This window comes from Myotis lucifugus, unplaced genomic scaffold (assembly GCF_000147115.1).
Source record: "Myotis lucifugus unplaced genomic scaffold, Myoluc2.0 scaffold_131, whole genome shotgun sequence".
Classification (NCBI taxonomy): domain Eukaryota; kingdom Metazoa; phylum Chordata; class Mammalia; order Chiroptera; family Vespertilionidae; genus Myotis; species Myotis lucifugus.
In genome coordinates, this window is record NW_005871179.1 from 3205748 (window position 1) to 3223007 (window position 17260).

General features: G+C 50.8%; 1 protein-coding gene across 2 annotated transcripts; it reads right to left on the reverse strand.

Moving 5' to 3' along the window:
* Positions 1-1412: 1412 nt before the first annotated feature.
* On the reverse strand, positions 1413-16390 carry TXLNA (taxilin alpha). 2 transcript variants are annotated; one of them, XM_006094239.3, is made up of 11 exons: positions 16234-16390; positions 15524-15733; positions 14575-14910; positions 12029-12120; positions 10764-10934; positions 8754-8948; positions 6779-6898; positions 6472-6546; positions 5918-6010; positions 5465-5560; positions 1413-4761 (listed from the first exon to the last, which is right to left on the reverse strand). In XM_006094239.3, the coding sequence occupies exons 2-11, from the start codon at positions 15699-15701 to the stop codon at positions 4435-4437; spliced, it is 1683 nt and encodes a 560-aa protein (XP_006094301.1). In that variant the 5' UTR covers positions 15702-15733; positions 16234-16390; the 3' UTR covers positions 1413-4434. The 2 variants fall into 2 exon arrangements, with proteins under 2 accessions (XP_006094301.1, XP_023614214.1); XM_023758446.1 differs by lacking the exon at positions 15524-15733 and having other exon boundaries at positions 16234-16385.
* Positions 16391-17260: the final 870 nt, after the last annotated feature.

The window sequence follows — 17260 nt, forward strand, 5'->3', positions numbered from 1 at the left end:
GGCAGAGGCTCTGTGGGGACTGTTACAGCCAGCGTGGACACATCTACTTGTGGAGACGTGGAGGGAAGGGCACTTGGTTTGTCATTGGTTGGCCATTCATATATGGTCCTTTGTGATGAACAGCCCAGGCCCCAGAGAGAACAGGGTGCTGGGTGAGACATCCAGGATGTGTCCCATATAGGAGCTTGGGGTGGGTGAGCAGGAGTGTATAAGAAACCAGTTCATTCTTTTTTTTTTTTTTTTAATCTCACCGGAGGATTTTTACTGAGAGAAAAAAGGGAAACATTAATCAGTTGCCTCCTGTATGCACCCTGACCCCGACCAGGGACTGAACCCGCAATCTTTGGTGCAGGGGGATGATGCTGCAACCAATGGAGCCACCCAGTCAGGGTGAAACCAGTTCATTCTTTTTTTTTTTTAACCAGTTCATTCATTCTTAAGAACTATATGCAGACTGTGGTCAAAGAACACACAAAATCAAAGGAAAGGGACCTGGAGGTCCCTGGTGGGCTGGTGCCAAGAGATGTTGCCCATGGCAGACAGCCCAGATAGTAGTGATGCCACTTGTCTAATTTGGACCTCACCATGTGCCTAGCTTTCTGTTGCCCTTGATTCTGCATTCCTCATGGACCCTATCTCCTACCTAAAGACCTTCAGTGGGTCTCCCTGGATATAGCCCAAATCTGGCACACAGGCTCTTGGTGACTTATTTGGCCCCTGCATCATCTCTTCCACCCCCTCCAGGGCACCTGCATTGAACCACTGTTACTAAACAAGGGGTGGGGAACGTCCAGCCTGCAGACTGTATAAGGCCCATGAAATAAGTTGGCATGGCCCTGCCAAGGCAATCATAGGCAGGACTCAAAATTCAATAAATCTAAGAGCTTTTTTCATAGCAACACAAATGTATATTAAGTGAATTATATTAAGCAAATGTTATAAATATGCAAATGACCCTTAGCAAAAAAAGGTTCCCCACCTCTGCACTAAATGGTTATCGAACTTCTACCTGCTCCTTGGGCCACAGGCCCTTCCAGGTCTCCACCCCTATTCTCTTGCTGAAGGGGACAGGGCCTTCCTCCTCTTTGCTCCCATCGGACAACCACCCCTTCCACATCCGAACATCCCTTTTCTCCTCACCAGCCTGTGAGCCCTCCGAGGGCAGGGCCAATTTTTGACTTTGTGAAAATCATCTCCGTGCTCCCATACATGTGTGTGTCATGTCAGCTTTGCCAAGGGCTCCACTCGGGCAGCTCCAGTGAGTCTGTGCGTCCTGAGCTGGAAGGGAGGGAGGGCACTCTGGAAGATGCAGGCTGTCAGGGCACAGCCAGACTTGGCAGCAGATCCAGACAAATCACTGATGGCTGGATGGATTCAGAAGCCCAAATGACCACAAAGGTCAGGAGAGAAGCAATAAGGCAACAGACTCTTTATTTAATAGGGTTTAAAATACATCAAAATCAAGTCCCTGGCTGTTGTGAATACCAAAATGAGACAAAAAAAAAAAGCTGTCAGCACAGCTTCAAACAAATCTGGGAGGCCAAGTTGGGCCATAAGGGAAGCAGTTAGAGACAGATGGCAGCACCCCTCCCCCAGGAGGTGGGTACCTGGCTGTCCCTGGGGTGACCTTCTGTGCTGTGCAAGGTGGGAGGGCTGGGGCAGCTGGAGAATCAGCTCAGCAGGCCTTGGCCCTCCCCTAGACACCAGGGCAACCACAGTTGGGGTAGAGGAGGGAAAATAACCATCTTTACAGACATAACATTCTCTTACAGAAAAAAGTGCCTGAGCTCAGCCCATGGTCCAAAAACCTCATGGAAAACAAACAAGAAAGTGCTGTTGACACCTCTTAGAATCTGGTGTACATGAAGCTCTCAGCTGGACAAGGTCTGAACACAACTACCGTCAGCAGAGCCAAGGGCTCTGGGCTGTGAGCCTCGCCTGCTGTGGTCCCCTGGAGGAAAAGCTAGCAATCCAAGAAACCAACACAGCTCTTGGTCCTAGAACTGAGGTCATGTGCATGGGACCTGCCCTAGTGAGGAAGGCACTGGCCTTCAGAGAGGCCACATCCCCTGCATCTGGCCCAGGCTCCTGGCTGGCAGCACCCAGGTACCTGGGCTGACTTTGGAAAGCGGAGCAAGCAGAACAGCTGTAGTGATTACGATTTGGTCAATGGAGTTAGAGGAATGGGATCCCTACCTATAGCCTGGCCAGGATGCCCAGAGCTGAGAGCAAAGGTTCTACCCTGCCCAGGGCCCATTATTTCTGACCTGGGAAGCCCAGCTGGGGCCACCTTGCTCACTGTAGCTCCACTTGGTTTCAGAGAGCTGTTGTGCTGAGTTCCCACCCCATCACATTGGGCTCCCTCCCCGCTAACCCCATGGGCCTTAAGAGGTAGGTGAAGTGAGGCAGGCAATCATGTGGGCTATTGCAGGTCTACCTGATCTTTAAAGAGGTGGGCAAAAGCTTCTGCCTCCTCCCAATGCTTCCACAGCCCAGCAAACCCTGTATGGGGCAGTTCTTGAGTACCTCAACCCGGCATGAGTGAGGGAGCCTTACTGGAACAGGAAGAGGCATGTTCAGGGACCATTCTAGACACACCCATTTCAGAGGGGAAGACACTTCTCCACAGGAGAGCAGTATCTCAGCCAGGGATGGCAAACAGGTCTCAGCACTGGCTGCTGAAGGAACCTCAAGAAATGAAATACCAAGAATGAGCAGGAAATACTCTGAACAGAGACTAGTGGTACCTACTATGGAGCAGAGAAATGATGTACCTTCCACTTGCCATCTCTGGTCAAAGCCAGAACAAGGAGTACTTAATACTCTTCATGAACCTATTTTATAAGAGGGATTTAAGGGCTGAAAGAATGGGCTAGTTGTGCAAGATGAAAGAACCTATATGATAATGAATTAGCTTTAAGAAAATACAGCAAGCATCAGCTCAACCATTTTATCCACCTTGGTCTGTGGCTCCCTCAGCTACACTGAAGCCCAGGCCCAGCTGGAGATGGGACATAGTCCCCAAGCCCAGCAGAGCTCTGCTTCCTGATCCAAGACTCATCTGTTGTTCCAGAAAATTGCTCTGTATTAAGATGGCCTAATACCTTAGGCAAGTTTGCAACCAGCAGAACTTTTAGTATAGAGGAACATGTAAGAGGGGATTATGGGAATATCTGCAGCCATTTTGTGGATTTCTGGGGGTTAGTCAATTCTCATTCTTATCCATCAATTGTCAGACAAGAGCTGGGGCCCCCACACAGGAAGAAGTAGGATATCGAGGACACTCAGCTCTTACTCCTTGGACAATGGAACCAGAGCAAATCTCAAGGACTGCACAGTGGGGATGGGGGCAGGAAGCAGAAACAGACTCATAAAGCCACCGGGAACAGCTGCTCCTGGGGCCTAGCAACTGCTACATGGAGGCAGTGGTGATGGCATTGGTGGTGGCCTTCCAGGATTGAAACCCATAGGATTCAAAGCCCTTTCCTTTCTCTCACAATTTGATCTCATCAAACAGGAACCTAAGCACCAACATGACAAAAGTGCCGGGTGGGGTGGAGAGGGGGGTGAGGCACTGGAAGCCAGGAACCCAGGCACCACTGCTAGAGTATTCCTCCTCCCTCCTCAGAAGACCCTCAATACAAACACTGTCACGTGCAACAAAAACAAAAAACCTTCCGAAAGAATCCTTTGGGTGATCCCATCAATCATTTGTGCAGGCTAGAGAGGCACCTGTGAATGATAAGGCTACTGAGAAGCATCACTGGCCTGGTCCTGGCACTACCACAGGGCGGGGGAAGCAGTGCTGAAAGGGCTCCCTACCAGCACACCATCCTACACAGAACATTCTCCAGGTTCCTTGTCTGAGGCAGGAAATTGGTTTGATCACCAGCTCTGAGTGCCCTGCCAAGGCTCTGTCTGGGGACCCCTTTCCTGGTTAAGAAAAGCAAAGAAGCGTCCAGAGGAGCTAGGAGAGCCAGAGCTGCCAAAGCCCTGCCAACAAGAGAAACACAGTCAGGCCTGGGTGTGTCACTTGTCATGATCCCTGAAGGGCAGGGAGGGGAGGGGTCTAGCCTCATGTCAGGCAGAGAAATGTTCAAGTCACTGTCCTGCCAGGTCACTGAAGGCGGCTACAGATGACGACTCCGCTTCGACTCTTCAGCTCACAGAAGAGCCACTGCCTTCATCTGTACACACCCGCTCTGCATCCAGTGCAAGCCTATTTTACACTCACAGGTATAAATGTATGAGGCCTTGCACATGTCATATGTATGTGAAGCTGACCCACGAAATTCAAACTGCAGTGTCATATGCCAGCCAGGTCAGAGCACCCTGGGCCTCGACACTGGACTACTTAGCAGTGGGAGCCTTGCATGGGCCAGGCCTGGCTGGGCTGCTTGCTCCCTTCCCAGCATGCCCCTAGTGCCAGGCTCCCTAGGCGGTGGTGGAGGTGGGCTCCTGGGGCCCTGTTTGGCCTGACGCTTCTGTGCTTGGTGCTCCAGGGCAGCAGGGAGCTTCTGTGGCTCCGGTAGAGCTAGGTGCTTGGACCCTGGACCCCTCGCCACCCTGCTCTTTGGAGGCAGTGGCAGCCTCTGGCCTTTGCTCAGGGCCGCTGTCAGTGAGGGGGCTCTGGCCACCAGCACTCAGGTCCTGTACCCTCTTGTTCAGATCATTGCGCTCTGTCTGCAGCGCCCGGCACAGCTTCTCCAGCCGCTGGATTTTCACCTGCAGGCCCTCAAGCTCTTTGTCCCGGAGGGTTTTCTAGGGAGAGAAAGGGGGCCTTTCAGTGTCATGCCATCGATCCTCCACCTGCCACTGCCACTTGGTAGAAAACATTCAAACTTTAACAACATTGGGAGCAGACTGGAGTCCAAAGCTGGCCCCGTTCAAGTAACAGCCCTGATTTATGCCAAGACCTGGCTGTCAGTTGAGGGCAATGTGGTGTAGGGGAGGGGCGTGGCTTAGAGACAATGTATTTCTCCAAATATCTACCAGGAGACCTTGGCAAAGTACTTGGTTTTGTAGCCGATCTCCTGATCTGTTAAACTCGTCTACTAACATCAACCTCACAGATCTCAAGGGAAGGTTCAATGAACTGGCATAGCACAGACATTCAGCAGGTCTGGCTGCAGTAGCTACTCTAGCATAGAGTTACTTTCCTCTCCTACATCTCAAGTCACAAAATCAAATGATCGGGGCCACTCCACATACAAACGATCATTGGCACCATTTGTTTTTCTTGTTCCTTATTCTTTTCTTCCATTTATTCCCTTTGCTTCCACTGCAGGCCTATGACTGGGCTCAGCACCTCCCCTGGGGAGAGCTGGCAGTGCCTTGGACTTGGACAGACGTGCCCAGCTCCACCTCATGCCAGCTGCATCACTCACTGCTAGAACTACAGAAAACGGCCTGGTACTCAGTAACTGCACACCCCAACCCTGGCTGCAGAGCGCACTCAGCCCACCTCTTCAGCCATCTCCAGCAGGGCCTTGTTGCTGCTCTCCCACCGGGACCGGTACATGGTGGTTTCTTTCTCCAGCTTCTTGATCTTCTTAGTCATCTGGGTTATGTGACAGGCAGAGGAAATGGTCACGGCACAAGCTGTCTGCATCTGTGTCCCCAGGGTGGGGCAACGGTCCCATGGCAGCAGGCAAGGCAGTACAGACACAGCCAGTGCTTCCGGTGCCACCTTAGGACCTCTCAAGTTAAATGCCCACTGCCAATAACAGGAAACGGCAAGGCAGTCCCTTCTCCAGGACAACCCGGAAGGTGAGGGAGGAAAGGGTGTGATTCCTTCTTACAGTCCCTCCCCTGGTCTCAATCACACTGTTACTGTAAACAGCTCTCAGTGAGGCACCACATTCTGAATGAAGTAGCTTGTGCCCCTGCAGCTATACCCAGCCTGGGCCAGTGTTACCTTTTCCATCTCCTGTTTGAATGTGGTGAACACCTCACTGCTTTTGGAAAGAGTATTCTGGAACTCCTCGAACTTCTCCGTGTATAGGGCAAGCTGGGCGAGAAAGAAGCCCACAGTTAAGACCGAACTTCCCTAGAGGAACTTCTGGTCCACACACTCAGACCCATGCTTGGCCCTCTGACCCAACAATTCCGAGATCCCATTTTTCTTCATGTAAGCCTAGAAAGTAGGATTTGGGGTGACATGTTTGTTTTGTTATGTTTGTTTTCAAATGTTTCTTCCAGAATTACATTAATTTATAGAATTAAAACCAACCATCTGTCCCCACCCCCTCAAAAGCAGCACAACTTCCGACTAGGAATGAAGTCCTTCAAGCTCACCTAGCCACCTGGTCACCACCACACAGGTGCTGGGCGGGTCCAGAGAGAACAGACCCAGCAAGGTCACAGAGCTGTCAAGGTAGCCCTAGAATGAGGGTCCCACTGCCCTGCCCCCAGGACGGGTCCCAATGAGGAGACCTTGGAGGCACAGGGTCAAGATACACACTGTCTCACCTGCTGCTTCAGGTGGGTCTCCTGCTGCTTCATCAGCTCACACATCCTCTGGGACTCCACTGCCTCTTTGAGGAGCTATTTCCAAGATAGGACATCAGACCTCGTTAGAAGCCCCAAGGGGCTGTGTGTGTTTTTTGCCAAACACACCAGAACCCACTGAAGTGTCCTGCTCTCTGACTGGTATCTGAGGAAGCAGTGCCCTGCTCTGGCCAGGCACCAACCTTTCCCACACAAACGTGACTATGAGCTAAGCCAGAACCCAACCCACCTCTTCCAAGACCCCCCAACCCCAGAGCCTGAGCCTCACAAAATCCTTCTCCCGCTGGTGCCTCTCCTCTGCCTCCTTCAGCATCTCCTGGGCCTGCTGGAGCTTGGCGTCCACCAGCTGCTGCTGCAGGTCCTTGTGTTTGAAGACTTTGTCGATATGCTGCAGGAAAGCATGGTGGGAGGGGTCCACCTGTTAGGACCTGCCTTTCCCTTTCTCAGAGAGGCCGGCCTAATGGCTACAGACTCCAGGGCTCCCTGCCCAGCCTCCCATCACAATCTGACATGCTGGACTCCCATGTGTACCATAGGACATGGGCCCCACGTCCCTGGAAAGCCTACTGTCCAACCTCACCTTATTTCTCTCCCACTGAGTCAGTCCTGGGTGAGCACAGGGGTTATGGATGAAATCAGCTCCCAGAAGTCAATTAATAAATACTCTAATCTCCAGCCCCAAGAGAGATCAATGCATGGGGCTGACAACGCTCACTTTTATAGCCTGACTCCCTTGTAAGTGGGAAGGGCAAAAACGACACCTCTGCCAACACAACAGCTTAGCTCTATTGGCAGAGCTCTGCTCAATCTATAGGTGAAGATTTGCTATCACAAGGAATAGCTGTCCTAACTGCAGAAGGAGCCCTGGGAACCAGGACGGGTGAGAGAAGGTGATGAACTCAAGTGCTACAAAGGTAAAAAAGGGATGTAGGGGAATTGTATGTGTTTTTTGAATGAGGAAGGGAAGGTGGCTTGGGGATGTGTCCAGTTTGGGACATGAATTTCAGTCTCCTGTGATCTGAAGTCCAGAGGCTCAGAGGGGGCAGGATGGCAGTGCCTGATTCTGACTGGGGGTGGGGTGTAAATGAGGAGCATAGGGCCTGGGGCCCACAGCTCTACCTCTGCAGGCAGTACCAAATCTATTTTGCCTTGGTGGGAAACAGGTGGGGGGTGGGGTGCAGGAGGGGGAAGTCCTCAGGTTTTGAAGTAGGTGCCTCACTCTGGTGGCTCAGTAAGCGTCCATGTCTTTCAGTGCTGAAGGACAGGAACCAAACCAACTCCTCTCAAACCACACGCATCACAAGCAGCCTTGTTCCCAGAGGAGGCCCCTCTAGGCCCTGCACACAATGATTGCCGCACTGGACTGTGAGCCCATGTGGGCAGGGTCTTGCCTAGCCCACCTATCACCTATCACCACACCTCCAGGGCCTAGGAAGGGGTCTGGTCTGGGGCTGTAAGGTAGCTGGCAGTCTCTCTGTTCACAAAGAAACAGAGGCCCAGAAAAGCCAAGCATGTGAAGACCCAAAGAGAGGGACTCTGGTGACAGGGTCAGAAGAGCAGCAAGGAATCAGAGGACGTAGCCTTTAGAGTAGATCACTGACCCCAGGTCTAGCTCCTCCCCTGGGATTTCAAATTCTAAAAAATTCTGAAAACTGAAATTGTCGGAAGTTGGCAGACAAACATGACCTGTACCTTTGTATGGCTAATTATAATGTAGGTGAGTACACTCAAAGTTAAACTACGTAAATATTTTATTTTATTTTATTTTTTAAAATACATTTTATTGATTTTTTACAGAGAGGAAGGGAGAGAGATAGAGAGTTAGAAACATCGATGAGAGAGAAACATTGATCAGCTGCCTCCAGCACACCTCCCACTGGGGATGTGCCCGCAACCAAGGTACATGCCCTTGACTGGAATCGAACCTGGGACCTTTCAGTCCGCAGGCCAACACTCTATCCACTGAGCCAAACCGGTCAGGGCATAAACTTCGTAAATATTAACGTGTCTGATTTGGGGGTGCGTGCAAGAGGCAGCCAATCAATGATTCTCTCTCATCACTAATGTTTCTATCCCTCTTCCCCTCTCCCTTTCTGAAACCAATCAATCAATGGATACTGAAACTCTTAAAAAAATAAAAAAAGAATGGGAGAATGGAATGAAGCCTGAAAAGTGCTGTCCCAGTGCCTGCCACACCCACAACCTCCAATTCCCTGGCCAAGGTGCTGTCCACAACACCTCACCTCCTCTCGCAGCTCATACTGCTCAATCAGCTTCTTGAGCCTCTCAGCCAGCTCCATGTTCTCCTGGCGCAGCTTGGAATTGCGCTCATTGTGCTGCTCCATCTGTAGCTGAATGTCATTCAGCGTCACCTGGAAGTGCGAGGTCACCTCCTTGCGTTTCTCCTCCTCTTCCCGGGCCCGCTGCACGCCTTCTTCCTGGGCAGAGAAGTCAGACCCAGTTCCATCATCGATTGCTCCCCAGCCAGCCCCGCAAGGCTCCTCCCCACCGCCACCCAACTAGCCCCAGGATGGTCTCTATTAATAGTCCTCCCTGCTCTCAAAGTGATGAATAGCCAGGCTCCAAGATGTCAAGCAATGGGGGCTCCTAATGGACCCTTCTGTATCTCAGGTGGCAACAATGAGAGAGCCTCTCCCTAGAAAAATGCAGGCATACTTGGTAAGAGCCGTTCTAAAGAACTCTGGATCTCCTGAAGCCTATGCTTCCAGACTTATAAAGTAGTCTCTCTTTTTTTTTTTAGTGAATTTTTAGAGAGAGGAAGGGAAACAGGGAGGGAAGTGGGAGGGAAAGGGAGAGAAATATCAATTTGTTGTTCCACTTACTTAATGCATTTATTGGTTGCATCTTGTATGTGCCCTGACCAGAGATCAAACCCACACCTTGAGATATTGGGACAGGCTCTAAATAACTGAGCTACCTGGCCAGGGCCTTTAGTCTTGTTTTAATGTGCTTTCATCTTTGACAGCCAACGCCCCCCCCCCCCCCCCCCCCCACACATTCCATTAAGGAGTTATGATTCAGAAATACCCAGGTTTGGCAAAGTTGTTCAGAATTAGGCACTCAGACACAGTTAGTGGGAAGGCAATCTGGACATATCACTTCTGAGATTTATCTTAGATAAATTCTGTGTAATTAGACAGGGACATATGTAACAAGAATTTTCACTACCTCTCTATATACTAGAGAACCGGTGCATGAAATTCATGCATGGGTAGGGTCCCCAGGCCTGGCTGGTGACCAGTGTTGATCTGCAGGGCGACTGGTGGGGTGATTGGGAGCCCCCTCCCTGCCTTGGCTGGCCTATGGGCAGCTCCTGCATTGAGCATCTGCCCCCTGGTGGTCAGTGCACATCATAGCAACTGGGCGTTCTGCTGTTCAGTCAATTTGCATATTAGGCTTTTGTTATATAGGATAACAGTAAAAAATTGGAAGCTACGCAAAAATACCTTAATGAGGACAGGAATAAAATGCAATATACCCATATAATGACGTTGCTGAAAAGAATGAGATAGCTCTATGTATAACGACAGGGAGGAAAGATAAAGTGTTGTGTAAAGGATATGGAAAAATACATGTGGAAAAATACATGTATAATACTTTTACTTAAAAAACTGTATGTAAGATTTTCTATGTAGACAGGAAAGTTAAAAGGTTTATTAGGTTTACTTCCCAGCGATTTCTGCTGGCCACTGGGGTTGAGGACAGTGGGTGACGATTACCTTTGACTTGTTATACTTTTATCATCTTACATCAAACACATTAAATTTGTAATGTTTTAAAAGACAAACTAAAAACGAGCAAAGCAAGTTGCAAAATACCATATATTTATTTAGTAATCCAAATTGTATGACCTGGAGGTCATAGCAGTGACCAGGCTTTACCAGTGACCCCACCCTAGAAAAGGCAGAACAAGGATAAAGGACCCACATTCCTGACTGACCAACACTGGGACAAGAGCTGCTGGTCAGCACTGGACCCCAGCTTACCTGGGGACTATGATGGAGTTGAGAACTCCTGAAGGCAAGCACTCTGGTTCTTTGACTCTTAGCCTTTACCTTCCCTACTACAAATACATTTCAAATGGTTAAAAGTAGTTCTTGCTAATCAGGGCATTACTGGGGAAATCTACTTCTGTACTGAAAACCTGTGCTAGTTTTTAAGGGAAAAGCCGCCAAAGATAAGTGGAAGTTAAGGTAACCAACTGTCCGTCTTAGGGGGCCCAGCCAGCCTACCTTGAGGGAACGGTTGTGGCGCTGCAACTCGCGGCACAGGCTCTCGAGCTTGCTGCGGGCCAGGATGGCCTTGCTGTGCTCGCCGCGCAGGTGGTCCTTCTCTTGCACCAGCTGGCTCTGCTTCTTCTGCAGGAGCTTCATCTGCTTCTGGGAGTTCCGATGTTCCTCCAGCTGGGACAGGAGGGCAGGTAAGTACCCTGAAGGCTCTTCCCATGGGGATCCAGGGTCCCTGGGCTGACCTAACCCGGGCCCTCTCCCCCAACTCCAGCCATAACAGCTCAGGTCGGACACTGTGCGGGCACTCCATTTGCTCCTCACAATAACCCTTAGGGCCCCCATACCGCAAGGATACAGAAATGGACACTCAGATAGGACAGAAGTACACAGCCAGCAGATCCTAGTTTCTCTCCCAGCTCTCAGACCATTACATTCCCCCAATTCAGGGGACGCTCATGCCCTCAGATGAGATCACCTGCTACTCCTCTTTGTCTTACACTTAACTACACATCCAGATTCAGAGTAGTCACATTTCAATCGGCAACTGTCACCACTCAGAACCGCACCCACCTCCAAGATCTCATCCCAAGCCAGGACCACCACGTATCTTCCAAGCTCATCCTCTCCAATCCATATCTGAGGTCTCAGGTCGACTACCCTATTGGACCTTCAAGCCTTTGAACCAACCACTCTTTCACTTTCCTTTAAATAATCTCTTTCTCACTCAGCTTAAATTCCTTATGTCCTCAACTCTTTTGCTCTCTTTTTCCAGAAAAATTCCACTTTATTTCCAGGAACTAAGAAGCTAAAGGAACAAGTTAAATGCCACCACAAACCTAGAACAGGACAACTGATCTGCAATAAGTCAATGTTAGGGGAAAAAAAGCAGGGCAATAAGATGAAAACTGCTTTAGAGTAAAGGAGGAAAAAAGTTGTAACAACACAACGTAATAAATGTACCTCCTTTGGATCCTGATTTGATCAAAGTGACATTTTTAAACAATTGGGGAAATCTGACTACAGACTGGGTATTAAGAGAAAATCAAACGATTAATGTTGTGGCACTGGAATGTACAATTTCTCTTCTTACTGTACTGTCAGACCGAAAGGTGGCAGGGACTAGACCCCCCCAGTCAGATACGGAAAAGGCTGAGAGAGGTTGAACAGAAATTAAGCCACCCACCTGCCCTTGTACCCTCAACCCCATACTGGGTGGCCTGCTGATGTTCCGAGGCAGAGAGGGTGCAAGGAGAAGGGGGAGAACTGACCAGTTCAGCATACTTCTTGCACAGAGCTGCCAGCTTCTCCTCTGGGGTACTCAGTGTGTTCAATGTCTGCATCAGTAACGTGATCTCCTTTCCTGCAAAGTACAGGGAACAAAGGCATGTACCCCTTTCTCTGGGAGGCCCTCCAGGCCTGGGCCCACCTATCATACTTTACATTTCTGTTTGTTGAACTGGCTGCCTTTCCTGTTACTCTGTGTGCTTCATGAGGTCTGCAACCAACTCAGTTCTGCCTGCCAACGCAGCTCAGTGCTGTCCCTAGCGGCCCCGCTGAGGACATGCTCAACAAATACTTATTAAATGAATGACTGGCCCTAACCGGTTTGGCTCAGTGGATAGAGCGTCGGCCAGCAAACTGAAGGGTCTGGGGTTCAATTCCAGTCAAGGGCATGTACCTGGGTTGCAGGCTCCTCCCTGGCCCGGGCCCTGGTCAGGGCTTGTGCAGGAGGCAACCAATCGATGTGTTTCTCTCACATCGATGTTTCTCTAGGTCCTTTCCTCTCTCTTCTACTCTCCTTAAAAATCAATAGAAAAATATCCTCGGGTGAAGATTACCAACAACAAAAATGAATGACCAAATCTCTGTGGAATCTCCTTGGTGAGCACCAGGAATGGGAGAAAAAAACAACTACCTGCTCTACCAACAGGTTTAAGAAAGGTGTTCCTGCCCGGCCAGCATGGCTCCATGGTTGAGCATCAACCTATGAACCAGAATGTCATGGTTCGATTCACATACCCGGGTTGCGGGCTTGATCCCCAGTAGGGGGCATGCAGGAGGCAGCCCATCCATGATTCTCTCTCATCACTGATGTTTCTATTTCTCTCCCTCTCCCTTCCTCTCTGAAATCAATAAAGATATTAAATATGTGTGTGGCCCTGGCTGGTTTGGCTCAGTGGATAGAGCATCGGCCTGTGGACTGAAGGGTCCTGGGTTCGATTCCAGTCAAGGGCACATGCCTGGGTTGCGGGCTTGATTCCCGGTGGGGGGCATGCAGGAGGCAGCCAATCAATGATTCTCTCTCATCATTGATATTTCTATCTCTCTCCCTCTCCCTTCCTCTCTGAAATCAATAAAAATATATTTTTAAAAAGCCTTAACCGGTTTGGCTCAGTGGATAGAGCGTCGGCCTGCGGACTGAAAGTTCCCAGGTTCGATTCTGGTCAAGGGCATGTACCTTGGTTGTGGGCACATCCCCAGTAGGAGGTGTGCAGGAGGCAGCTAATCAATGTTTCTCTCTCATCGATGTTTCTAACTATCCCTCTCCCTTCCTCTCTGTAAAAAAATCAATAAAATATATTAAAAAGAATGTGTGTGTGTGTGTATCTGATCTATGAATTCAGTACTACTGTTTCAATGCAAGGAACTCCTCTCTGAAACAGAAAGGATGCAAAAAGGAACAGGTCTCCTTGAGAATTATGGAAGTCTTTCAGCTGCCTCCTGCACACTCCCCCCACAGGGGATGTGCCCACAACCAAGGTACAATGCCCTTGACTGGAATCGAACCTGGGACCCTTGAGTCCGCAGGCCGACGCTCTATCCACTGAGCCAAACTGGTCAGGGCAAGAATTATGAAACTCTTATCAACAGAAGTAGCCAAACAGGGAACTTTAAAATGAACATACCTTCCAATATTTGATGCTAAGATTGAAAACAAAGAAAACTTTCTTTAAATTAGGGTGACAGTTAGGGGGTAGGTGAGCAGGGAATAAAATATGGGTATAATACCACCCAACTCTGAGTCTTTAAGACACAATAGCCCTCTACTTCCACCCTCACCCAAATTACTTTCCTGCAATGCCTGTGCCTGAGTCAGAGTCTTCCTGGTCTCCCTGGAGGGCCACTGTACATAGCACAGCACTAGACTTCCGCAATGGCAACCCTGGGAGGCTCCAAGAGAGACTGCAAATCACTGGCACAACGGGCCAAAGCCAACCCACAGATAGGTTTTGTTTGGCTCCTAGCATACCAATCGCCAACTGTTAAAAATCTAGAGATTGCACATAACTCTGGCTGGGTTTTTTTTTTTTTTAAAGGAAACTAGACTTAGCCTGTAGTTTTACATGCTATCAACTTGCTGGGACCGGGTGGTAGTAACCCTTGGATGAAGTGGGCACTTTCTTGGTTAGCTTGGCTTATTTGAGTTTTCAACCCTGGTCTAGTCCAATTCTCTTACTGTAGAGAAGTGACAGCTAAGGACCAAAAAGGAGAAAGGCCTTGCCTAAGGTCGCACAGATTAGAAATGGTGCTGACTGGCACAGGAGTCCCCCCAGGTCTCCTGCTCCCCATTTTCTCAGAGAGCAGGTTGGATTTCGCTTCTCACTTGCTCCCACGGCCAGAAGTCCCTGTGCAGTGAACAACCTGCACACCTCTATGCTATGGCCCCATAGCCTGGCTGTGATTAAGCTGGTGTGGGCCACTGCACTGGGAAGTAGGGTTTACTCTGAATCCTAGCAGATCAGGCTAGCCCAAAGAAGGTCAGGTCCAAACACTCTCCCCTCACCAGCCTCACAAGTAGTTGCCCTCTGCTCACCCAGACCCTTGGCTTTCTTCTTCTCTTGTGGCCTTCGGTGGTCTCGGTCTCCCATCTCATCACTTGCCCGGATCTCGTCTGTGCCTGGCTCTCCCTTGGAGGTCTTCTCACCATTGACTACTGGGATCTCTGGCTCAGGCTCCCCATTCCTCGAGGCATAGGTCCGGGACTTCTCTGCATCGTCAGGTTCAGCAGGCTCACCCTGGGCCCCATCCTCACCTGGGCCCCCCTGATTGTTGTCCACACAGTATGTACTCAGGATGTCTTCCAACTGGCGGCTCAGCTCCTCCGAGACATCGCGGAGGGCCCCAGGCCGAGAGGCTTTGGCTTGTGCTCCTACAGGAGGAGGAAGGACAGAATGTGAAACGAGAAGGTGATACCACTGGTTGGGATTTATTCAGGCCCAAACTTACTGGTTTGGATTAAATGTGGCCTAACTTCTTTAAGCCTCAGTTTATTTACCTATAAAATGACAGGAGTATTTCTTTTCTGAGTATAAAAGAAATCAGGTAAAGCCTTCCGCACACAGGGATGGCATGTAGCAGGAGCTCAATGTCTAATCCACCCCCTTCTTCTCCTAGTGAGCATCATTTCTTGATAGTAAAGAAGTTCCAGAAATGACTCCACTAGAAAGAGCAGTTACCCACTGGCACAGGAGGCGTTTCAAGGAATATTTTATTCCTTGCTGGACTTGCAAGCTGGTGTCTCGTTTGTCTGCTCCCGATTTCATCCCGTCAGAGCCTTCTCCCAAGAGCTCTTTCTGCTCCTGTGCTTAGCGCCCAAGGCTCTACCAACCCCCCGGGACTGGACGCGGTGGGGAGCGCACAGACCCGCACTGTCCCCGCCCATTCTAACTTCCTTCTTTCTGGGTCCACAGGGGCCTCTACCTCCAGAAGCTAGACCGGAAGCTCCTCCCCCTGCCCGCAGGGAAAGCAGAGCTGCCACACACCCTCCGTCTTCCCGGGAGTCTGGCGGGCGGAACCTTCGGCTTGTGCCGCGGAGGCCGCCCGGCTGGGCAGCCCCTGGGCTCCGGCTGGTCCGGCTTCCACTTGCCCCGGGTTGCTTTTTGGGTTGGAAGTGTGGCCTGAGTGCTTGGCAGCCCCGTTCTTTTTGTCTTGGTTCTTCATTGTGGGTTGCAGTGCGAGGCGAGGAGCCGATCCTATAGAAACAAGCACACTCGCTATTTCCCAAGTCTTCGGAATTCTTATCAGCCTGGATCGGAATTCCCGATACCGGATGCACCAAGCTTCTAAACACAAGCTGGTCGGCCTGCCCCGGCGGTAACCCTCGGTTCCCTCCGTCTCCGGCGGGTCAGGGGAGCCTGGTGTGCACAGGCGGGTTGTCGGGGCGCTGCTCCGGGCGCAGGGGAAGAAAGGCCTCCTTTTCCCTGAGGCCTCTTCCCGACACAACGCGGCCCCTCAGGCTCCGCCGAGCGCGGGATAGGTTCCTGGCCGGTGACTGACGTGGCGGGACGTTCGATTCCTGGCCTCTCCCCCGCCTCCCGGGCCCCACATGGGCCTCCCTCCCACCCCCCGCGCGCACAGCCACCCACGCCCCGCGAGCCGCCCGCTCTCCAGCCACCCGCGCACGCGCAGAGGCCTCAGCCCTGCCCTCCGGCCCGAGCCCTCGCGCGGAATCTGCGTGACGCTTCCCACTGACCGAAAGCGCTCAGGTCTACGGACCCTCTGATCGCCTCCTCCCTCCAGCCGCCACGGGACGGACCCCACAGCCGACGTCCTCACGGCTTCGCCCGCGGTGGCCGCGCACCGGAAACCCGGGTAACCGCTGCCGGCAGAGCCGCCCGCTCCCCGCAGCCAATCAGTAGCCGGCTCTCGCGCGGGGCTTGCTGGGAACGATGAAGAGACGCGGCCTCTGAGGCGGGCAAGCTGGGAAGGCGGGGGAGGGAAAAGACTACCCGTCCCTCCATGCACCGGGGAGGACCCTCCACTCCCAGGATGCAATAGGAAGGGTTTTAGCTCTAGGTGCCAGAAGCTCAGGAGGTCCGAGAGGAGCCGGTCATTCTGCACAAAGACCCACGTCGAGTTTGTTTCTCTCGCTCAGAAGCTGTGATTCAGCCCCCAAAGCCTTGCGCCTGAATCTTCTTTCTTGCACGCTCCCACCAACACTTCCCCCATGCTGTGAACATGTATGACCGTCTGGGAGACTTGTATTGCAGTCCCAACTCCATCATGAATTTGCTACCTGACTGGGCATTCTTTTCTCTCCTCAGGACTCAATTTCCGTACTCAGGTGGAAGCTTTCAGTAACAATAGTAGTTCTCTGAGTGCTTACGATGTGCATATATATATATATATATACACACACACACACACACACACACACACACATATATATAATGTAAATATATATTTGATTTCAGAGTGGAAGGGAGAGGGAGAGAGAGAGAAATATCAATGATGAGAGAGGATCATTGACTGGCTGCCTCCTGCAAGCCCCCTACTGGGGATCAAGCCCACAACCCAGGCATGTGCCCTTGACCAGAATCGAACCTGGGACCCTTCAGTCCGCAGGCCAACGCTCTATAGATGTTTCTGTCTTATCACTCTCCCTTCCTCTCTCTCTTAAAATCAATAGGATGTTGGCAACATATTAAAACTGAAACACACTATCAGTTAACCAAAATCCTCTTTTTGGGTTAATCAATTTTTTGGCTGCTTGTCTATAA